General features: G+C 47.4%; 2 protein-coding genes, 1 long non-coding RNA gene and 1 other non-coding gene across 9 annotated transcripts in view; 3 read left to right on the top strand and 1 right to left on the bottom strand.

The window, feature by feature from the left end:
• Positions 1 to 1,316, top strand: part of CALCOCO2 (calcium binding and coiled-coil domain 2) — a 33,548-nt gene extending 32,232 nt beyond the window's left edge. For 3 of the 6 annotated variants that reach the window (XM_077971258.1, XM_077971254.1, XM_077971255.1), the window contains one exon: positions 255 to 1,316. In XM_077971258.1, the coding sequence (XP_077827384.1) occupies positions 255 to 379 (125 nt within the window). In that variant the 3' untranslated portion in view covers positions 380 to 1,316. The remainder of the gene's footprint in view (positions 1 to 254) is intronic. The other 3 variants (XM_077971256.1, XM_015119349.3, XM_077971253.1) reach the window with 1 other exon arrangement.
• A 402-nt stretch (positions 1,317 to 1,718) lies between these two features.
• On the bottom strand, positions 1,719 to 9,938 carry LOC144335616 (uncharacterized). Its single transcript, XR_013406566.1, has 3 exons — positions 8,701 to 9,938; positions 6,293 to 7,962; positions 1,719 to 2,620 (listed from the first exon to the last, which is right to left on the bottom strand). It is a non-coding gene; the product is annotated as an uncharacterized LOC144335616 (long non-coding RNA).
• On the top strand, positions 3,129 to 19,000 carry LOC144335608 (large ribosomal subunit protein eL20-like). The gene is made up of 3 exons (XM_077971284.1): positions 3,129 to 3,313; positions 9,622 to 9,788; positions 18,431 to 19,000. Exons 1-3 carry the CDS (start codon positions 3,276 to 3,278, stop codon positions 18,664 to 18,666), a joined length of 441 nt encoding a protein of 146 aa, XP_077827410.1. The 5' UTR covers positions 3,129 to 3,275; the 3' UTR covers positions 18,667 to 19,000.
• LOC114673293 (small nucleolar RNA SNORA68) lies at positions 18,151 to 18,278 on the top strand. Its single transcript, XR_003724013.1, has one exon. It is a non-coding gene; the product is annotated as a small nucleolar RNA SNORA68 (small nucleolar RNA).
• Positions 19,001 to 23,565: the final 4,565 nt, after the last annotated feature.

Here is a 23,565-nt window from a genome sequence, read left to right as displayed (position 1 = left end):
GGAGGAGATCTGAACCAGGCAGCTAGCCAAACAAGTTCTGTCCAGTGCCGCTTCTAGGCTAGAAGCTGCTTTGGCTACTCAGCAATATTAGGCCCTTTCAATTCTGGGGTTAGATGAAGCCTGGTAAGTATCTCCAAATGTGCATTCTCTTCATTCATTCACTATTTCTTGAGCGCCTAACCATGTGCCAGTCATTATGCTAGGCACTGAGGATATAGTGGAAGACAGGATGGCCACATCTGTGCCACATATAGCTTACATTTGTACTGACCTCTTTACTCTTCCTCCCAGCTCTCCATCAAGAAATGCCCTATCTGCAAAGCAGATGATATTTGTGATCACACCTTGGAGCAACAGCAGATGCAGGCCCTTTGTTTGAATTGTCCAATTTGTGACAAGATCTTCCCAGCTACAGAGAAGCAGATCTTTGAAGACCATGTGTTCTGCCACTCTCTCTGAGTGTCCCAACCTCCTGGATGTATACAGAGATTTTATAGAGTAGAACCTGTAGCTTCTGCCATGAGTTATATGAGTCTAGATCCTGCCTAACCCGAAATTATTAGGGATTTACTCAGCCCTGCTGCCACTAACAGCGGAGTTGTGTCACTGATCTGAAGGTCACTGTTAAGGACTTCTGCTGCCATCCTTGTGGGTTGCTACCTTTAAGTCACATAACTCTAGCTGTATCATCCTCTCACCTATCATTCTTCCGAGGGTCTCAGTACAAGGGCCCTGGGATGGAGCCAACCTGGGTATTCACAACAGGCCTGACTTGATACTAAGTGATTGGTTTTCCTAGTTGTCCCACTGCCATTCAAAGTCAGCCCTTGAGTGTATTTGTTCTCAGTCCTAACCCTGGGGCCAGAGATTGGTCCGAGGTTGAGAATTCTTCCACCTCATCCTCGGTGTTGCTTTCTCCAAATGATTGCGTTAGACTAGCCAAAAATGCCATGGCAAAGAGCTCAGAAGTCCAGTTTGGATACCAAAGGTTTCTCATGTTAATTTCTCAGCCCCCAAAGAAGCATCTTACTCCTGAACCTTAGACAGGAAGTATTATTTCAGTCACAGAAAGCTTTTCTGGGTACCTCTGGTTAGCACTTTCTACTCTCTGAGATTTCCTATGTACATAGCTTGTATTGTTGTAAATCCTTTCTTAATGGTTAAATACGGATTGTTAGCAACTCTGGATTTGCAGTTTTCTGAATAGGTGAGTTTTGAATATGGATAAGTCAGAATAATGAGACAACTTGTTAATCTCTTTAATACTAAAAATAAATTACTCTTCTATTTCAGGGACTTAGGTAATTTAAAGTAAACCTTCAGTTTATAGTCTTTTATTTTGAAGCTCATGGGAAAACTGTGATCAAAAGGACTATGGGAAGGACAGACCCCACAAATGATTTCTCTTCACCTTTCTTAAGTATTAAACAAAAAAGAGTGTCCTAGTGTCCTGGCAGTTATCTTGAGGTGGGGAAGGAGGTGATGAAACATTAATTTGTGAAATCCAAGGCCCTGGCTTCTTTTTTTTTTTTGAAACAGAGTCTCGCTCTGTTACCCAGGCTGGAGTGCAGTGGCGCGGTTAGCTCACTACAGCCTCCACCTCCCAGGTTCAAGCGATTCTCATGCCTTAGCTTCCCAAGTAACTGGGATTACAGGTGTGTGCCACCATGCCCAGCTAATTTTTGTATTTTTAGTGGAGACAGGGTTTCACTATGTTGGCCAGGCTGGTCTCAAACTCCTGGCCTCATGTGGTCCGTCCACTTCAGCCCTTCAAAATGCTGGGATTATAAGCGTGAGCCACATGCCCAGCCTGAGGCCCTGACTTCTTGCTGTAACTTTTCATGCATTTTTTTTTTAAAGGAGCAGTGTGGATTTTGGCACCCTTTGTGAACTAAGTTCAATACCCTCTATCCACATTTGCCTAATTGAACTATAAGAAAGCAATAATTCCATTTTCTGTCCCCTCAAGGACTGAACAAATGGAAATAACTCCCAGGAAGTATCAGCTGGTCACTACAGAGACTTGTACAAAAACTTTTGAATGATGTGAAACACGTTGTCATGAATAAGGGTTGAGCCAACTATAGCCCTGTGTTCCTACTGGGCTTTCCCCAACATGGTTGGGAGTTACGCCCTAGACTAACTGTATTGTCCTAGTCACAGCTCCTTGCTTTGATTTCATCCTTGATAAAATGAAGATGAAACTTATACTACTTCTCCAGGCCTTTTGCTGCCTTAAGAATGAGACCTGACATTAACACTAACCCTAGAATAGAAATATATAATAGGGAGATGGTAATAAAGGAGTTTTTCTGGCACATACCCTCCCTGCAGAATTTCTGTTGCTCCCCAGATAGTTCTAGTGAAGAATTGCAGTTTCATTTATTTTGTACTAGTCAGCTCTTAATTAAGCACATGAATGGAGAGGAACAGTGGTGCACATAATCCAAATCAGTGAATACCATTTTGTGGTGAATTATCCACCCCTTTGCCCCTGCTACCCCGAGGGTTACCATGATTGTCAACAGCAGCAGGAGCCCTTCCACAGGGCTTGGTAAAAACAAAAAAAAACAAAAACAAAACAAAACAAAAACAGTTGAGGTGTTAATGACCCTTTTTGCTGGGTGTAAAACAAAGCATTTTTAACCACTGTTCCCCAGCTGCTCTTACCAAGGCTTTGAACGGGGAAATTATGCTCTAGGCAGCCACTAGTAGTAAACGATAGTTCTTTTTTTTTAATTTTTTTTTTTTGAGACAGAGTTTCCCTCCGTTTCCCAGGCTAGAGTGCAGTGGCTCAATCTCTGCTCACTGCAAGCTGCACCTCCCGGGTTCACGGCATCCTCCTGCCTCAGCCTCCTGAATAGCTGGGACTACAGGCGCCTGCCACCGCGCCCGGCTAATTTTTTGTATTTTTAGTAGAGATGGGGTTTTACCGCGTTAGCCAGGATGGTCTCGATCTGCTGACCTCGTGATATACCCGCCTCGGCCTCCCAAAGTGCTGGGATTACAGGTGTGAGCTACTGCACCCAGCCAACAGTAGTTCTTATATAACCCACTGCCCACCCTGGCCTTCCTCCATCCCTCTCTCACCCACACATTATATAGCTTACAGCTATATACCTGCAAAAAATAGGAAGTTATGGGAGCAAATGGTATATATCTGAGTTGAATTTTTGAATCTTTGTACTTGTTATGGCAACAGGTTTTCCTTCCTAATTTCTTTTTTCTTGGTCTAATATTAAAATGTTTTTGCATTACCTTAGCATGCTTACTGGATGGGCAGTGAAGGGCGAAGAAAGTCACCCTGGCACACGTGAGTGTGAAAGAAAGCTAACTTAAAATTAAAAAAGGAGGCTGGGCATGGTGGCTCACATCTGTAATCCCAGCACTCTGTGAGGCCGAAGCAGGTGGATCACAAGGTCAGGAGTTCAAGACCAGCCTGGCCAAGATAGTGAAACCCTGTCTCTACTAAAAATACAAAAAACTAGCCAGGTGTGGTGGCGGGCACCTGTAATCCCAGCTACTTGGGAGGCTGAGGCAGAGAATTGCTTGAATCCGGGAGGCAGAGGTTGCAGTGAGCTAAGATCGCACCACTGCACTCCAGCCTGAGCAATAGAGCAAGACTCTGTCTCAAAACAAAAAAAAAAAATCGAGAAAAGGAGAGTTGGCAAGATATTTGGGAAACCTAGGCCTTAACACCTATAGCTTCAGCCCTTTTCCCTGGTCTTGCTAAAAATTTGGATGAAATATGACTGCCTTGATGTTCAAATATCATTCTCCTGTGATTTGATTTTCTACGGTGGCAGTAGCTTACACTGAAGTAAGCATACTCTAACCTGGTCTCCTACGAACAAATGTGGATAAAATGTGGATGCAGTCCATTACCTAGGAAAAAAGCAAAATGGACTCCACATAGAGACAAGACCCAAAGAGATATTCAACTGATTGCCCTGAGTTAACCAACAATAGGGCATAAGCTCAGTGAAGTTACACTGGCCCCAGTGCTCTCCTTAGCTGCTCTCATATAAATATTAAAAAGTCTTAGCCGGGCACAGTTGCTCACACCTGTAATCCCAGCACTTTGGGAGGCCCAGGCGGGCGGATCACGAGGTCAGGAGATTGAGACCATCCTGGCTAACATAGTGAAACCCTGTCTCTACTAAAAATACAAAAAATTAGTGGGGCTTGGTGGCAGGTGCCTGTATTCCCAGCTACTCAGGAGGCTGAGGCAGGAGAATGGCATGAACCCGGGAGGCGGAGCTTGCAGTGAGCCAAGATTATACCACTGCACTCCAGCCTGGGAGACACAGTGAGACTCCATCTCAAAAAAAAAAAAAAAAAAGTCTTGGCCGGTTGCGGTGGCTCATGCCTGTAATCCCAGCACTTTGGGAGCCTAAGGCAGGCGTATCACGAGATCAGGAGTTCAAGACCAGCCTGGCCAACCTGGTGAAACCCCATCTTTACTAAAAATTCAAAAATTAGCTGGGTGTGGTGGCGGGCTCCTGTAATCCCAGCTACTCGGGAGACTGAGGCAGGAGAATCACTTGAACCCGGGTGGTGGAGGTTACAGTGAGCCAAGATCACACCACTGCACTCCAGCCTGGGTGACAGAGCAGGACTTCACCTTAAAAAGAAAGAAAGTCTTTAGGGCCAGGCGTGGTGGCTCACATCTGTAGTCCCATCACTTTGGGAGGCCGAGGTGGGCAGATCAGCTGAACTCAGGAGTTCAAGACCAACCTGGCCAACATGGTGAAACCCCATCTCTACCAAAAATACAAAAAATTAGCCAGGTGTGGTGGCTCACGTCTGTAATCCCAACACTTTGGGAGGCCGAGGCGGGCAGGTCACAAGGTCAGGAGTTTGAGACCAGCCTAGCCAATATGGTGAAACCCCGTCTCCACTGAAAAAAAAAAAAATACAAAAATTAGCCGGGCGTGGTGGTGGGTGCCTGTAGTCTGAGTTACTCAGGAGGCTGAGGCAGGAGAAGCACTTGAACCCAGGAGGCAGAGGTTGCATTGAGCCGAGATCGTGCCACTGCAATCCAGCCTGGGCGACAGAGCAAGACTGTCTCAAGAAAAAAAAAAAAGAAGCTGGGTGTGGTGGGCATGCCTGCCTGTAATCCCAGCTACTTGGGAGGCTGAGGTTGCAGTGAGCTGAGATCCCGCCACAGTACTCCAGTCTGGATGATAAAGTGAGACTCCATCTCAAAAAAAAAAGTCTAGGCCAGTGTGATGGCTCACACCTATAATACCCTATGCTGGTATTGTTTGAGGCCAGCAGTTGGAGACCAACCTGGTCAACATAGCAAGACCTCGTCTCTCCAAAAAAAAAAAAAAAGCCAGGTATGGTGGCATGTACCTGTAGCCTCAGCTACAGGGGAGGCTGAGGCAAGAGGATCCCTTGAGCACAGGAGGTTGAGGCTGCAGTGAGCCATGATTGCACCATTGCACTCCAGCTTGGACCACAGAGTTGATACCCTATCTCTGAAAAAATTAAAGTAATAAAGTATCTTTACATTCTTGTACCACTTTATAGTTTAGAATGTATTTCACATATTCCCTGTGTGCCTCTCATAATCCTCCAAGACAAGGCAGCTGTTAAGTCATTTTTATGGATGAATAAGCTGAAACATGCAGAAATAACTTGCTAAAAGTAGAAATAACCCAAATGTCTATCAGCTGATGAATGGATAAATAAAATATGGTATATCCATACAACGGGATATTATTTGTCAATAAACAGGAAGTAGTCCTATATGTTGCAATATGGATGAGCCTTGAAACTATACCAAGTGAAAAAAGCCAGTCACAAAAGACCACATTATTGTATGATTCCATTTATTTGAAATGTCCAGAATAGGCAAATTTGTAGTAACAAAATAGGTTGGTTTCCTAGGGCTGGGGGTTGGGGGAAATGGAGACTGACTGCTAATAGGTATGGAGTTTCTTTTGGGAGGGTAAAGAAAACGTTCTAAACTTGATTGTGGAGATGGTTACACCACCAAATATACTAAAAACCATCAAGTTACATACCTTTTTTTTTTTTTAAATGAAGTCTCACTCTGTTACCCAGACTGGAGTGCTGTGGCATGATCTGGGCTCACTGCAACCTCCACCTCCCGGGTTCAAGTGATTCTTCTGCCTCAGCCTCCTGAGTAGCTGGGGTTACAGGTGTGTGCCACCACACCCAGCTAGTTTTTGTATTATAGTAGAGACGGGTTTCACCATGTTGGCCAGGCTGGTCTCGAGCTCCTGACCTCAAGTGATCCCCCTGCCTCAGCCTCCCAAAGTGCTGGGATTACAGTCATGAGCCACCGCACCCAGCCGAGTTACATACTCTAAATGGATGCATTTTATGCATTGTGAATTAGATCTCAAATTATCATTTGAGACATGAAGGATGTCTCAAATACAAACCCAGAACAAGTTAAACACTGTTGAACTTGGATAGATTACGCTGATGTCAGTACAATCACTACCACAGCTGTGCTGTGTTCTCCCCCTATCATGGACTGGACGCAGCAGCTTCAGTGCGATAGAATCAAGATTAATAGGGTCAAGGGAATTAGTGATAGCCCATCATTTGGCCAACAGCATTAGTGGTCTCTGTTTGGTAATATCTATTCTGTCGAGATGGATGTACCCAATAAAGTTGGGGGACAGAGTCACTGGCCCACAAATCCCAGGTAATCACATTAAGAGATCCAGCCTGCTCTGCCTAATGTTATTACTTTCTCCCTGTGGAAAGGAGGAATATGACACTCCAGGGGACTACGTTCATTGTTTACTCAGTCAATCAACATTTATTGAGCACCCACAGTGTGCAGAGCTAGTATCAGACCAGGATTTATAAAGTAAAAAGTTCTTCCCCTGAGGGATCTACAAGATTAACCAAGTCTCTGCCCCTGGGAGCTCGGAAACTGCTGGGGGAGAAAGTCTTCGGTTTCAGGGCTCTCCCAGTCAGATGGGGAAAGGAGAAAACCACCCAGAAAGGCAGTGTAAAGATACTTCCAGCACTACACTCTGATCAGCTGAGCTAACTGGCAGCCCTCAGGATACTTAAAAGATAAGGGAAGTCATCCTGCAAATTAAGGATTTGGCAGCTGTGGGACCTCAGTGTTAATTAAAGGTGTTTTGAAAGCTCAAGGATGTTCAAGAAGTGTGCTTTGGAAGAGGCAGAGGGACAGAGATGGCAGACAGACACGCGGAATGTATTCTGAGGTTCTCTGCAAAGACAGAAGGAGAAGCAGTACCAGAATGCAAAGGACTTTTAAGCAAAAATACTAGAACATGAAAAGAAACTAGTTTCTGTCCTGAAAGAAAACACAACCTAGTTGAGCTACATCAACAAGCTTATTTGTGCTAACAAGGGGTAGGGTGAAGGTGGGGAAGGATTGTGTTACGAGGATGTAGGAGTGGCTCAGAATCCCAGGTTGCAAGCCTCCCAGCACTGCACCCAGCCTTAAACCGCATGTGAATCTATAATTATCTCAAAAGCTGAATTTTTTTTTTTTTAAGGAAGAGCTTCAAAGAGCATGTTGAAATGAGGGAATTGCAACCATGTGTGAGGTGAGGGTATGTGTTCTAGTGGGGCATAGTGAGAGACAAGGCTCCATCGCGAAGCTGTAGGGGACAGTCCATTATTTCAGTGGTTGTTGGTGTCCCTTGACTTGTGGCATCACTCCAAAACCTGCTTCCATGGCCACAGTGCCTCCTCCCTGTGCCACCGCCTCTCCTCAGTGTGTGCGCTCTGTGTGCCCTTTTATAAGGACATATGTCATTGGATTTAGGGCCCAGTTGGCTAATCCAGGATAAGTCTTTTCAAGATCCTTAACTTAATTACCTTTTGTCATATAAGGCAATACTTGTTCACTATATAAAGGGTATGATAAGTCTGTGCAACATGGCAAGACCCCTATCTACAAAAAAAGAAAAAGCCAGGCTTGGTGGCATGTGTGGACATCTCTTTTTGGGTGGGAGGGCACCATTCAACCCACTACAGAAAGGTAGGCGCAGATAAATGATTACTAGGATTCTGACCCAGCCAGTCAAGGTAGAACACACAGAAGGAACAGCAGCCTTCAGGGAGGGACATTCAAGTTTTCACTGAATTTGAGGGTCTTGTGGGGATACTCAGTAGGCAATGGGATAAATGTTTCAGCAAAGAACTGGGTTGGAGCTGCAGGTTATTCCTGACATGAGTGGCATAGCTGAAACCAAGGGAGTGGACGAGCTAATCTGGAGAGAAAAGATAGGGCAGGCTGAGGACAGAGCCTGAATAATGCTAACTTTACGAGTCAGGCAGGGTACCAGAAGCCATCCATGAAGGGAAGAAAAACCAGGAGAAAATGGGCAGCCTAAAAGCCAAGCAAGAAAATAGTTTCAAAAAATGGGTTCAATAGTGTCAAATACTAGTAGGGTAGGACTGGAAAGAAACCTTTCATTTTAGGAACTTAACGTTGACAGGCAGATAACCTTTTTTCTCTCTTTAAAAAAATGTATTCTCATTAGAGAACATTTAAAATGCATAAAGTACAAAACTTAAGTATAGTTACATCAACCAAACACAATTATTAGCATTCCCATCCATTTTTAAAAACATCGTTTTGAGTCAGGTCTATGCTCTGTCATCCAGGCTAGAGTGCAGTGACACGATACTTCACTGCAAGCCTCACCTCCTGGGCTCAAGTGATCCTCCCACCTCAGCCTCAGAGTAGCTGGGACTGTAGGCGTATACCACCATGACCCAGTACATCTAGTTGTTTCTATGTATAGGTGAGCTTGTGATTTTTTGGGGGGCGGGTTTTGAGACATCTCACTCTGTCTCACCCAGGCAGGAGTGGTATGATCAGGGCTCACTGCAGCCTTAACCTCCTGGGCTCAAGCAGTCCTCCTCCGTCAGCCTCCTGAGTAGCTGGGACTGCAGGCACATGCCACGATACCTGGCTAACTTTTTTTTTTTAATTTTGTAGAGACAGGGTCTTGCTATGTGGCCCAAGCTGGGCTTGAACTGGCCTCAAGTGATCCTCCTGCCTCAGTTTCCCATGGTGCTGGAATTACAGGTGTGAGCCACCATGCCTGGCCTAGGTGAGCGTTCTTTTTCTTTTTTCTTTTTTTTTTTTAAACACAAACAGAACTAGGTGAGCCTTCAAGTAAAGAAAAAAGACTATGTGTGCATGTGTAGGTGCATGCCCGTGAATGCCTGCCTTGATTTCCAACACAGGCATCCTCCTTTAAATCCTCCCTGAGCTGGAGACTGACTTGTGGCCCCTGGGAGAGTGTGTGGGAGTGTGGAGAGTGACCTCCGGACCTGGGCACTTTCCGGCCCCTCCTCCCATGGAAGCTGCTGCACCGATTTGGCCTCTGTGCAAACACCAGGCACTTTTTGCTGGGTCAATATTTCACATCCGTTGTCAGGGTCTAATCCATCTTCAACATCTGTTCCCTGGGATGTTGTGCTCTGCTCTGCCACCTATGACCCCTCATGGTCTTTGTCCCCAGAAGAGGAGCTCTACAAGGTCCCCAGGGCTTTCTCCAGCTTGAGGCTGCTCGGTGCTTCTCTTTTTCTCCTCTTTAAACCCTCTCACCTTTGCCTGAGCCAATAATCTCCCTCAAATTACAGGGAGAAGCCCCCTCTGTCTGGAAGCTTCCCCAGCTCCAGAACACAGAAGGATGTGGTAGCTGCTGTTGTGTGGAACTCAGCAAACCTCACCTGCCAGTGGGTCCAGAACACGTTCCGACCCGGTGTCCTGCTTGCCACCTTGCACTTCCTGACTGCTGCTTCCTGCTGTGAGCCTGCTGGAGCCCTGGGGACACACATTTACTTGAACAACATCTCAAAATAGACTAGGAAGACAAAATGTACTACAAGGGGCCAGGCGCAGTGGCTCATGCCTGTAATCCTAGCACTTTGGGAGGCTAAGGCAGGCGGATTGCCTGAGCTCAGAAGTTCGAGACCAGCCTGGGCAACAGGGTGAAACCCCATCTGTACTAAAATACAAAAAATTAGCCGGGCGTGGTGGTGTGCGCCTGTAATCCCAGCTACTCAGGAGGCTGAGGCAGGAGAATTGCTTGAACCAGGAGGCGGAGTTTGCAGTGAGCCGAGATCACGCCAGTACACTCCAGCCTGGGTGACAGAGCAAGACTGCATCTCCAAAACAAACAAATAAACAAGAACCCAAAATATACTACAAGGTGTAATTAGAAATTGTTTTCAAGATTGGTGCTTTTGCACCGTTGGTTAGATGAGGCAACCAAGTGCATTTATTTTGATGCATGCCTGTCTTGTTCCTCTAATCAGCATCCAAGAACAGGGACAGACCGGGCGCGGTGGCTCATGCCTGTAATCTCAGCACTTTGGGAGGCCGAGGTGGGCAGATCACCTGAGGTCAAGGGTTTGAGACCAGCCTGACCAACACGGTGAAATCCCATTTCTACTAAAAATACAAAAATTAGCTGGGCGTGGTCGTGGGTGCCTGTAATCCCAGCTACTTGGGAGGCTGGGGCACAAGAATCACTTGAACCTGGGAAGTGGAGGTTACAGTGAACTGAGATTGCACCACTGCACTCCAGCCTGGGCTACAGAGCAAGGCTCGTCTAAAAAAATAAATAAATAATAGAAGAAGAAGAATAGGGACAGATTTCTGTTCATTCTCCTCAGTGCAAATCTCTGGCCCCAGCTTCCTCCTCATTATTCAAACCCAACATATATTGGGCATTTACTATAAGCAAGTGCTGTTATTAAACCCATTTGTAGATGAGGGAGCCAAGGCTTAGCAAGGATAAAGACTTGAAGGCCACACAGCTGCAGGAGGCCAGGCTGGACCAGGGTTTATGTTGTTAACACTAAACTGTTTGGAGAAACAGCAAACCCAGCTGTGGGGGAATGGGAGCGGTGGGTGTGGAACCTGAGGCTAACTTCCTCCCACCCAGCCATTCTGTCCTCTCCGCAATAAAGTTCATAGTCCAGGAAATTCCCTGCAAGTGACAATGACTCTTAAACTTTCCTGAAGATAAGAATTGCTGGGCCAGAGCCTCCCTCACTGCTTGCCATCCCTTCAGCTGATGCTCAGTAACTCTTTCTTTGCCAGTAGCCAGCCCGGCCTTCCAGTTTACCAGAGAGGCCCTGGTGATGAACCAGTCCCACCTCCCATTTCCTGGAACCCATCCCTGCCGCCTCACCCAGCCCCACCCTCCTTCCCTCTTTCACTCTGAGAGTTTTTGCCGTACATCTGCTCAGCCAAAGAGAAGCAACTGCTAATGTTAAGCCGAAATTTGGGTCAGGCCAGGAGGCATCTTTAAAATGAAAATTTTACTCGGGTACAGGAAACAGCTATAAATGATCTTGGAAATGCAGGCACTCCATCTCCTGGTTACACACCCCAGGCAATACCCAACAGAGCATCTGAAGGGGCCTTGTTTATCAACTGTCATGGATTCAGGAAGCCAAACAGACCTGCCTGTTACCAGGGCGTCTCCTGCAGGCCCCTGTCTCCAGAAATGACCACCCCTGAGATGAAAACTTCTCTTGGGAAGAAACTGAGGAGGAGCTTTTACAGTTTGCTCAGGGCTTCCCATTCTTTGTTGCTGGGAAATTCTTCCTGTAGCCAGCTTCAGTCCCTGTTAACACATACTGAACAACAGGATTATTTTTGTTGTGTTCTGCATCTGCCATATATAATCTTTTATTTTTTTCTGAGTTAACTTTGTTTTTTTTTTTTTTTTCTGCTGACTACCTACTTTTCTGTCATAACTTTGTTTTCATTGTGGTAAGAACACAATATGAGATCTACCTTCTTAACAAAATTTTAAGTGTAACATCTCCTTTTAATTTGGATAAAATAGTAGGCATTGGGCCAGGCGCAGTGGCTTATGCCTGTAATCCCAGCACTTTGGGAGGCCGACACGGGCGGATCACCTGAGGTCAAGAGTTTGAGACCAGCCTGGCCAACCTGGTAAAACCCTGTCTCTACTAAAAATACAAAATTAGGCTGGGCGCGGTGGCTCAAGCCTGTAATCCCAGCACTTTGGGAGGCCAACACGGGTGGATCACCTGAGGTCAAGAGTTTGAGACCAGCCTGGCCAACCTGGTAAAACCCTGTCTCTACTAAAAATACAAAATTAGGCTGGGCGCGGTGGCTCAAGCCTGTAATCCCAGCACTTTGGGAGGCCGAGACGGGTGGATCACTAGGTCAGGAGATCGAGACCATCCTGGCTAACACGGTGAAACCCCGTCTCTACTAAAAAATACAAAAAACTAGCCGGGCGAGGTGGCGGGCGCCTGTAGTCCCAGCTACTCAGGAGGCTGAGGCAGGAGAATGGCGTAAACCCCGGAGGCGGAGCTTGCAGTGAGCTGAGATCCGGCCACTGCACTCCAGCCTGGGCGACAGAGCAAGACTCCGTCTCAAAAAAAAAAAAAAAAAAAAAAAAAAAAAACAAATTAGCCGGGCATGGTGGCACGCCCCTGTAATCCCAGCTACTCAGGAGGCTGAGGCAGGAGAATCGCTTGAGCCCTGGAGGCGGAGGTTGCAGTGAGCCAAGATCGCACCACTCACTGCACTACAGCCTGGGTGACAAGAGCAAAACTCCATCTCAAAAAAAAAAAAAAAAAACATAGGCCAGGTGCGGTGGCTCACGCCTGTAATCCCAGCACTTTGGGAGTCAGGAGATCGAGACCATCCTGGCTAACACGGTGAAACCCCGTCTCTACTAAAAATATAAAAATTAGCCGGGCATGATGGCAGGCACCTGTAGTCCCAGCTACTCAGGAGGCTGAGGCAGGAGAATGGTGTGAACCTGGGAGGCGGAGGTTGCAGTGAGCCGAGATCGCACCACTGCACTCCAGCCTGGGTGACAAAGCCAGACTCCGTCTCAAAAAAAAAAAAAAAAAATAGTAGGCATTGAGTGCTTATATGGTAAGCACTGTGTTAAGCACTTCGTATTTGATCATTTTAACCCCCACAACAAAACATTAATCATTAATATGTGATAATTAACAAGGTATTAATAAACCCATTTCGCAGATGGGCCACGGAGAGAGGTTGAGTAAATCACTCACGGTCATACAGTTACAGAGTTGGGACTTTTTTTTTTTTTTTTTTGAGACAGTCCTGCTTTGTTGCCCAGGCTGGAGTGCAGTGGCATGATGTCAACTCACTGTAGCCTCTACTTTCTGGGCTAAAGCAATCTTCCCACCTCAACCTCCTGAGTAGCTGAGACTACAGGTGTGCACCACCATGGCCAGCAAATTTTTGTGTTTTTTGGTTTTGTTTTTTTTTTTTTGAGACAGAGTCGGGGTTTCACCATGTTGGCCAGGCTGGTCTCACCCACTTTGGCCTCGCAAAGTGCTGGGATTACAGACGTGAGCCACCACGCTCCACCAGAATTTTTGTATTTTTTGTAGAGACAGGGTTTCACCATGTTGTCCAGGCTGGTCTCGAACTTCTCGGCTCAAGCGATCTGCCAGCCTCAGCCTCCCAAAGTGCTGGGATTACAGGTGTGAGCCACCATGCCCTGCCTACGGAGTTGGGATTTGAATTCAGGCAGAACAACTTCAGAGCTCTTGCACTTAATTACAGATGCTCTGTGTCTCTTTCTAGTTTTCCTTTCTCCAAATGGAATCATTCTACCTCCGTAAACCTGTCCTTATGATTTCCAGTTGAGTCAGGAAACCTAGGGCCAATGCCACGACCCTGAATAGATTTATATTAGGGACCAAAGCCATGGAACATTCCCTTTCCACCACTTAATTCAATCTCTGATGAAGTCCACACCAGTCATTCCCCCTGCACAGCCATCTTGCTCATATCCTTCTCAACAAAGTGGCTCCTAACCCTATCTGGAGGACTGGCTAGCCATTCTGGCAGAACAGTGGCCCTAGTCACAAGGGAAAAAAGAACCCGTTTGCAAAGCAGCTGTATTTGCTAAGTAAGACACTTTGACAGCCTGAGCACGGCCTGTAATCCCAGCACTTTGGGAGGCCAAGGTGGGCAGATCTCTTGAGGTCAGGAGTTCGAGGCCAGCCTGGCCAACATGGTGAAATCCCAGCTCTATTAAAAATACAATAATTAGGCGGGGCGCAGTGGCTCACGTCTGTAATCCCAACACTTTGGGAGACCGAGGAGGGTGGATCACGAGGTCAGGAGATGGGAGACCATCCTGGCTAACACGGTGAAACCCCATCTCTACTAAAAATACAAAAAATTAGCCGGGCGTTGTGGTGGGCGCCTGTAGTCCCAGCTACTCGGGAGGCTGAGGCAGGAGAATGGTGTGAACCCGGGAGGCAGAGCTTGCAGTGAGCCGAGATGGCGCCACTGTGCTCCAGCCTGGGTGACAGAGCAAGACTCCATCTCAAAAATAAAATAAAATAAAATAATTATCTGGACATGGTGGCAGGTGCTTGTAATCTCAGCTACTCAGGAATCTGAGGCAGGAGAATCGCTTGAACCTGGGAGGCTGAGGTTGCAGTGAGCCGAGATCACACCACTGCATTCCAGCCCGGGCAACAGAGTGAGACCCCATTTCTTAAAAAAAAGACACTGACAAAATGCCTTTTAAGGAAATGATATTTGGGGAGATATGCTGTCAGTAGTTTTGATAGGAACTCAGCATTGAGTTCCTACTGAGGAAACAGCAGAGAATATCTGTGAACCTCTGTGGCTGGGTTCTCCTTCATGTTCCACCTCTTTCACATACCTCACACACCCCTGCATCCCTCCTGCCCATCCTCTATTCTATTTGTCCTGTCATTTTTGACCCTGAGTTTTGACAGCCCTAAACCTTGTCCCTCCATAAAGTAGACAGGCTAGTAGGTCATCATGGTGAAGAGCCCAGACTCTGGAACTAGACTGTCTGGTGGCAACTTTAGACAAATCACTCAACCGCTCTTGGCTTTGGTTTCCCCATGTGTAAAATGGCATTGACAATTATAGTCCCTGCTTCAGCTAGATGAGTTAAAATGGGTAGAGCATTTAGAACAGCGCCTGACACATGCTGATTGTAAGCACTCAATAAGTGTTCTGCCCTGCCACCTGATTAACAGCTTTGTGAAATTGGGCAGGTCACTCTGAAAGAGGGTATGATTATGATGTAGTGATTAAGAGCACTAGGTTAAACATCAGATGTCCTTGAATCTTGACTTTTTTTTTTTTTCTGGAGACAGGGTCTCATTCTGTCACCTAGGCTGGAGTACAGTGGTACAATCTCGGCTCACTGCAGCCTCAATCTCCCGGGCTTAAGTGATCCTCCCACCTCAGTCTCCTGAGTAGCCGGGACTACAGGCATGCGTACACGACACTTGGTTCTGTTCTTGTCTCTTGTCTATTCCACTCCCGAGCCAGCAGTCCCAGGAGACACAGCCTCTTCCTATTCAGTATCTCCCCCATGTAGGAGCTTAAGTAAACGAAATACCACCACCCTCTCCCATCTTACCTTGAGATTAGGAAAGACTATGGTTGAGGGCAGCCTGTGTTACTGAATGTTATCTTCGCGGGTTTGGCTCCAGAGCCCTCAGTAGGAAGAGGGACTGGACCTGCAGTCTCCGACTCAGAGCAGGGACTTATAATGAGCAGAGTCCTGAGCCCCCTGGTGGGGAGTCTTGGGTTCCATTCCGCTTGGTCCTTGCAGGGTCTTTTCAATAAGTCAAGGGCCCTTGACACTTAGGAGTGCCCACATCATGTCAAAAATATTAAAATGCATTCACATCCCACAGAAGGGTTTTTTTGTTTTTGTTTTTGTTTTTGTTTTGAGATGGAGTTTCTCTCTTGTCACCCAGGCTGGAGTGCAGTGGTGCAATCTCAGCTCACCTCTGCCTCCCGGGTTCAAGCGATTCTCCTGCCTCAGCCTTCCGAGTAGCTGGGATTATAGGCATGCACCACCACACCTGGCTAATTTTTGTATTTTTATTAGAGATGGGGTTTCTCGGCCGGGCGCGGTGGCTCAAGCCTGTAATTCCAGCACTTTGGGAGGCCGAGACGGGCGGATCATGAGGTCAGGAGATCGAGACCATCCTGGCTAACACGGTGAAACCCCGTCTCTACTAAAAAATACAAAAAACTAGCCGGGCGCGGTGGCAGGCGCCTGTAGTCCCAGCTACTTGGGAGGCTGAGGCAGGAGAATGGCGTGAACCCGGGAGGCGGAGCTTGCAGTGAGCTGAGATCCGGCCACTGCACTCCAGCCTGGGCGACAGAGCGAGACTCCGTCTCAAAAAAAAAAAAAAAAAAAAAAGAGATGGGGTTTCTCCATGTTGGTCAGTCTGGTCTCGAACTCCTGACCTCTGGTGATCTGCCTGCCTCAGCCTCCCAAAGTGCTGGGATTACAGGCGTGAGCCACCACGCCGCGCCTGAAATGTAGTTTATACATAAACTATATATGCAAACTGAGTTGAGTTGCAATTGGTTGAGATTTTGTTTTGTAGCCATTTATTTCAATATTTACCCAATGCCATTTTGCAACTTTTTTTTTTTTGGAAAACAATAACTTTTTTCCAGGTTTCAATAATAAGCCTAGCCCCTAAGCCACTGTGTCTAAGGGATGGGCCAGCAGTGCCTCCAGTGCCTAGGTTGACTTGGTTAGATTCCCTGGTCCCAGAGCTTGTCAACTCCAGAGCCCATGTGAATCATGCCCACCCTATCTATCTATTCATCCACCCATCCATCCATCCGTTCGTTCGTCCATCTGTCCATCCATCCATCCACCCACCCATATATATCTGAGCTGCCTATGGTAGAAAAAAAGCAACTCGGGAAAAGGCTAGAGAAGACAAGCATGGTGTGAGACTGCCCTCTAGAGATTGCTCCAGGAAAGTGCAGCTAGGGCGCTCCCTCTTCCAGGCTCAGATCAACCCCACCCCTCCTTCACTCATTCACACTTATTGAGCGAGTACCTACCTATAACCGGCACCACGTACTTACCTGTTCTGGGAACAAAAGACAAATACAAAGAGAAACAGCACACATCCCCATTCTCCAGGAGGTCACCATGTATAACAAATGATTACTGTTCTGTGCAATGACTACTGGAGTAGATGTGCACCAAGTTCTATGGGAGCACTGAAGACAAGGAAATAAGTCTGGGGCAATAGGGGAAGTCATCACAGGGAAGGTGGCATTCAAGATGGGCCTTGAAGGATGTGTAGGAGTTTGCCATACAGTGCTGGGGAGGAAAGGCATTCGGGGGAGAAGGAATGGCAGTGTAGAAATGCAGGTTTGTTGAGGGCCAGTGAGAGGTGTGGCAAAGCTGGAGCATGCATAGCACTGAACAGTCAAGACCCAGCTAGAGAGGCAGGTGGGGCCAGATAGTGAAACTCCCACTCAAAAAACAGGAAGTGAGCCAGGTGTGGTGGTGATCGCCTGTAGTCCCAGCTACTCGGGAGGCTGAGATGGAAGGACCGCTTGAGCCCAGGAGTTTGAGACTGCAGTGAGCTGTGATCACACCTGTGAATAGCCATTGCTCTCCAACCTGGGCAACATAGTGAGACTCTGTCTCTTAAAAAGAAAACAGAAAACAGGCCATGCCCAATGGCTCATGCCTGTAATCCCAGCACTTTAGGCGGCCAAGGCAGGAGGATGACTTGAGGCCAGGAATTCAAGACCAGCCTGGGTAACATAGAGACTGCATCTTTACCAAAAAACAAACAAACAAACATTAGCAGCAGGGCATGGTGGCATGAGCCTGTAGTCCCAGCTACTTGGGAGGCTGAGGTGTGAAGACCACCTGAACCCAGGATGTCAAGGCTGCAGTGAGCCATGACTGCACCACTGCACTCCAGCCTGGGTGAGAGAGAGAGAGACCCATCTCAAAAATTAAACAAAGCTGGGTGCAGTGGCTTATGCCAGCACTTTGGGAGGCTGAGGTGGGCGGATCACCTGAGATCAGGAGTTTGAGACCAGCCTGGCCAACAAGACAAAACCCCATTTCTAATAAAAATTTAAAAAAATAGCCAGGTGTGGTGGTGGGCACCTGTAATACCAGCTACTCAGGATGCTGAGGCAGGAGAATCGCTTGAACCTGGGAGGTGGAGGTTGCAGTGAGCCGAGATCGTATGCCATTGCACTCCAGCCTGGGCGACAGAGTGAGACTCTGTCTTAAAAAATAAAAAATCAAAATCAAAAAATAAAATATATAAAACAAACAAAAAACAAAAGTAGGACATGTCACACTTAAACTCAACACTCTTTTTCTTGCAGCAGTGGTTTAAACAGAGGAACAAACAGGAAGATCTTGTCACCTTTGAGGGGCTGTGGTTGTGCCCCTCAAAGTGACTTTGGAGGTTATACACCACTCGTGGTCACCCAGTCCCCCAGTTAATCCCAAGTGGGGGCTCCCAGGCAATTGATGTGCCTGACAGAATGTGCCAGGTACTTGACAGGAGGTTTGCCAAATGCCCAGATCCCAGTGATTACAGTCACCCTGCCCTCTCCTGTTTTCTGCAGACCAAGACGTGGGCACCCAGCATCACATCTGGGCCCACTTGATCCAGATCATGAAGGTGGAGGAGACCAGAGCCAGCAAGCGCAACCGGCCAGCAGTCACGCAGCTCCATGACTCCAAGGTTGAGTCCTGCTGCCCCACTGGGTCCTCTATGGCCAGCAACAAGCCACGTGTCACCACCAAGAGGCCCGACATCTTACAGGTGCAGGGCCCTCTCACCCTGGGTCTGCCCAAATAAACTCCTCAAGAACACCAAACCAGGCCGGGCGCGGTGGCTCAAGCCTGTAATCCCAGCACTTTGGGAGGCCGAGACGGGTGGATCACGAGATCAGGAGATCGAGACCATCCTGGCTAACACAGTGAAACCCCATCTCTACTAAAAAATACAAAAAACTAGCCGGGCGAGGTGGCGGGCGCCTGTAGTCCCAGCTACTTGGGAGGCTGAGGCAGGAGAATGGCGTGAACCCGGGAGGCGGAGCTTGCAGTGAGCTGAGATCCGGCCACTGCACTCCAGCCTGGGCGACAGAGCGAGACTCCATCTCAAAAAAAAAAAAAAAAAAAAAAAAAAAGAACACCAAACCAAACAAAACAGAATGTGATGCTCTGGCCAGAACTCTGTGCCAAACAGAGGGAGACCTGACCCAGCCATTCAGAATCTCCGTGGAGGGAGAATCAGGCATATCGAGGACCAGGACCACAGACACTGAGACACAGCACCTGCCTCTCACATGGTCTCAGCTGAAGACATTAGTGCTGAGTTGATGAGGCCAGGGTGGGTGGGGAACTTTCAGGTGGGAGCAGGGGTGAGACAAGGGAGCACAGCATGCTGAAAGGAGCCAGGAGAGCTTCCAGAATACCTCTGGCTCTCCTACCTCCCTAACAACTCCTGCTTCATTTATGAGTTTCCTTCCTGAGCAGGAATCCTGTCTTCACCATCAACTGGCTGTGAGACTTTGAGAAAGTCACTTAATGATGCACTGGCTGGTGAGGTGGCTCACGCCTGTAATCCCAGCACTTTGGGAGGCCAAGGCAGGAGGATCACTTGAGGTCAGGAGTTTGAGGCTGCAGTAAACTATGATTATGCCATTACACTCCAGCCTGGGCAACAGAGAGAGACCTTGTCTTTGAAAAAAAAAAAAAAAGGCTGGGTATGGTGGCTCATGCCTGTAATCCAAGCTCTTTGGGAGGCCAAGGCAGGCGGATCACCTGAGGTCAGGAGTTCGAGACCAGTCTGGCCAACATGGTGAAACCCCCATCTCTACTAAAAATACAAAAATTAGCCAAGTGTGGTGGCACATGCCTGTAATCCCAGCTACTCGGGAGGCTGAGGTGGGAGAATCACTTGAACCCAGGAGGCGGAGGTTGCAGTAACCAGAGATTGCGCCATTGCACTCCAGCCTGGGTGACAGTGTGAGACTCCATTTCAAAAAAAAAAAAGTAATGGAAAGCCCATCCTTAAGCTTTTGTAGGATACATGGTGGCCCAGCCAGAGACTGGACTTAATAGCCCTCCTTGCAGCTAGTTGTGGCCATGAAACTAAGTTCTGGCCAATGAGAGGTGAGCAGTAGGGAGTTGTGCAACTTCTAGATCCCATGCTTAGAAGGAATAAAGTTGCTTGCTCTTCACTTTTCTCCTTCCTGCTGATTGAGAAGTGGTAACACCTGGCGTAGCCACCTTAGCCACAGAGATGGAAGCCACATGTTGAGGATGGCAGAGTCACTCTGAAAACCCCGGGCTGCTCACCTCTTACTGCTACATGAAAAATAAATGATCTTTTTTCGGATCTGTCTTACCTAAGCCACTGGATTCTGGCGCCTCTTTGTTATAGCAGATTACCATGTACCTTTAATTAATGCAGCATGTTTTTTTAAAATAATCCTTTCCTATTAGAAAAGTGGGCAAAAGGCATTAGCTGATGGTTTACTCACACAAAAAAGGGCTACAAATGGCCTTTACATATGTGAAAATATGCTCAACTTCACTTAGAAGAGAAATGCAAATTAAAACTGCACTATGAGACTATTTCTCATTAATCACATTGGCAGAAATTCAAAGGCTCGACCATACACCCTGTGGCAGAGGCTGTGTGGGAAATAAACATGCTCATAGTTGGCTGGTGGGAGTGCAAAATGCACCAGGAGCGGTGGTTTATACCTGTAGTCCCAACACTTTAGGAGGCCAAAGTGGGAGGATCGCTTGAGGCCAGGAGTTCCAGGCTGCCATGAGCTATGATTGCACCACTACACTCTAGCCTGGGCAATAGAGCAAGACCCCAACTCTAAAAAATAAAAAATAAATAAATAAATTTTAAAAAAGAAGAAACTAAACGTATCAGAATTGGCACTATCTTCCTCCAAGAGGGCAAAAGCTTGTCCCCTTGCTCCATGAGGGGAGTATTTCATGCTCTGGAGCTCCCCATGGGCTCAGGCTGCATCTGATCTCCAAATGAGAGCAGATCCTTGCTTCCCTTTTCCCCGCTTCCCTTATGTCCTGCTCCGGAGAACAGTCTGTCCATCAATCACTTGCACAAGCATCCCTGTCTCAGGCTGTGCTCTAGTGAACCCAAACTAAGATACATGACCCTTACTAAACCAGTCAATAGCAAGGAAATGGAATGGCCAGCTCTCGCTTCAGGCTCTGCCTCTGTGTGAGCTGCCGACACACAGAACATCGCAGAAGAGGAACACCAGGCTCAAACTGGTGAGTGATTAAGAAGTAAGAAGAAAACATGGTTCTTGGTAAGGCAATCAAACTAACAGAGGTGCTCTGGCAAGCCACACTCCTGGGGGAAGTAAAGAAGTAACTCTTGACCAGGCGCGGTGGCTCACCCCTGTAATCCCAGCATTTTGGGAGGCCGAGGAGGGTGGATCACTTGAGGTCAGAAGTTCAAGACCAGCCTGGCCAACATGGTGAAACCCTAACTCTACTAAAAATACAAAAATTAGCTGGGCATGGTGGTGAGTGCCTGCAATCCCAGCTACTCGGGAGGCTGAGACAGAAGAATCACTTGCATCAGGGAGGCGGTGGTTGCAGTGAGCTGAGATCGTGCCACTGCATTCCAGCCTGGGTGACAGTGAGACTGTCTTAAAAAAAAAAAAAAAAGAAAACTGTAAGATATTTTCTTTGTTTTCAGACAGAGTCTCACTCAGCTGCCCAGGCTGGAGTGCAGTGGCATGATAATAGCTCATTGCAGCCTTGATCTCCTGGGCTCAAGCGATCCTCCCATCTCAGCCTCCTGAGGCCTGGCTATTTTTTTTTTTTTTTAAGTAGAGATGACGTCTTGCTATGTTGCCCAGTATGGTCTCAAAATCCTGAGATCAAGTGATCCTCACGCTTTGGCCTACCAAAGTGGTGGGATTACAGGCGTGAACTACCGCATCTGGCCAGATCTTAGCTGTTGGAATAAGAGTATTGATTCATTAATTGAATAATTTACTAATCGAGCACCTACTCCATGCCAGGTACTATCCTAAGCACAGTGAACAAAACAGGCAAAGACCCCTGCCCTAAAGGAGCTTAAATTATAGAAAGAATAAAGATGAAAAATATAATAGTAAACATATCAAATAATGATATTCGTTGGTTACCATTGCAATAGAATAGTATGTTAGGAAATGCTAAGTACTCTGGAGGAAATAATGGAGCAGGGTAAGAAGTTCGTGGAGACTAGGGAAGAGGCAATTGCAATCTTAAATAGGGAGGTCAGGCAGGTCTCACTGAAAAGGCAAGATTTGAGCAAGACATGAAAGAAACTAGGTGCCGGGCACGGTGGCTCACGCCTGTAATCCCAGCACTTTGGGAGGCCGGGGCAGGTGGATCACCTGAGGTTGGGAGTTCGAGACCAGCCTGACCAACATGGAGAAACCCCATCTCAACTAAAAATACAAAATTAGCTGGGTGTGGTGGCGCATGCCTGTAATCCCAGTTACTCCAGAGGCTGAGGCAGGAGAATCGCTTGAACCCGGGAGGCAGAGGTTGCGGTGAGTCAAGGTTGCCCCACTGCCCTCCAGCCTGGGCAACAAGAGCAAAACTCCATCTCAAAAAACAAAAAAGAAAAGAAAAACCCAAACCTCAGGGCTCTCCAAAGTATCTCCCACTGAGCTCCCTCTGCTGGACAAATGTGAAATTGCTTCCCCCTCTAAAGATAATCTACCGATAGTTGTGGAATGCAACAATCATGTAACGCTAATCTTCCAAAATGGATTAGAGGCCGGTTGCGGTACTTTGGGAAGCCCAGGCGGGCGGATCACTTGAGGTGAGGAGTTCGAGACCAGCCTATCCAACATAGTGAAACCCCGTCTCTACTAAAAATATTAAAATCAGCCAGGCATTATGGTGCACACCTGTGATCCCAGCTACTCGGGAGGCTGAGGCAAGGGCATCACTTGAACCCAGGAGGCAGAGGTTGCAGTGAGTCAGGATTGAGTCACTGCACTCCAGCCTGGGTGACAGAGTGAGACACTCCCATCTCAAAATAAACAAACAAAAAAGTGGATCGGGGAGAAAGGCTCCCATGAGACACCTCCAACCCCATTATTCACCATCCATACCATGGGGCTAAGGCCCTTAACTGGAGAGGAATTGGAATGGACGAAAGGACCCCCCTGGGCCAGGCGCAGTGGCAAACACCTGTAATCTGGCACCTTGGGAGGCCAAGGCCCATGGATCGCTTGAGGCCAGGAGTTCAAGACCAACATGGCAAAACCCCATAGGAAGGGAGGGAGGGAGGGAGGGAGGGAGGGAGGGAGGAAGGAAGGAAGGAAGGAAGGAAGGAAGGAAGGAAGGAAGGAAGGAAGGAAGGAAGGAAGGAAGGAAGGAAGGAAGGAAGGAAGGAAAGGAAACCGCCCTAAGCAAGCCTTGCTCAAGGAAGGAAGGAAGGATAGAAGGAAGGAAGGAAACCCCCCTAAGCAAGCCTTGCTCTGAATCCTTACCAGGCCTGGAAATTCTCAAAGAAGACAAGCTTACTGGGTTGAGTTTTTTAGCAGTGACTCCCCCAAAATGAAATGCTCAAGCTACCAGGTTTTTTAGGAGTTGTTGCACCAGGAAAAAACAATACATAGTGCTGGCCAACCAAGGCCTGAGATTTTTTTTAAGCCAATGTTGCAGGAAGACTCAACCCCAGACAGACATACAAAAG

This window comes from Macaca mulatta, chromosome 16 (assembly GCF_049350105.2).
Source record: "Macaca mulatta isolate MMU2019108-1 chromosome 16, T2T-MMU8v2.0, whole genome shotgun sequence".
NCBI lineage: Eukaryota > Metazoa > Chordata > Mammalia > Primates > Cercopithecidae > Macaca > Macaca mulatta.
The sequence above is the reverse complement of the archived record's forward strand: the minus strand, read 5'-3'. Positions and strand labels throughout refer to the sequence as shown.

What these genes read in the sequence shown, in the direction of transcription:
- LOC144335608 (XM_077971284.1), top strand. Translation starts at nt 3,276, where the DNA reads ATGGGCAGTGAAGGGCGAAGAAAGTCACCCTGGCACAC. An exon ending in AGAAAGTCACCCTGGCACAC is followed by an intron (nt 3,314 to 9,621) that starts GTGAGTGTGAAA and finishes CTCAAATTACAG; the next exon opens with GGAGAAGCCCCCTCTGTCTG. An exon ending in CCTGACTGCTGCTTCCTGCT is followed by an intron (nt 9,789 to 18,430) that starts GTGAGCCTGCTG and finishes TGTTTTCTGCAG; the next exon opens with ACCAAGACGTGGGCACCCAG.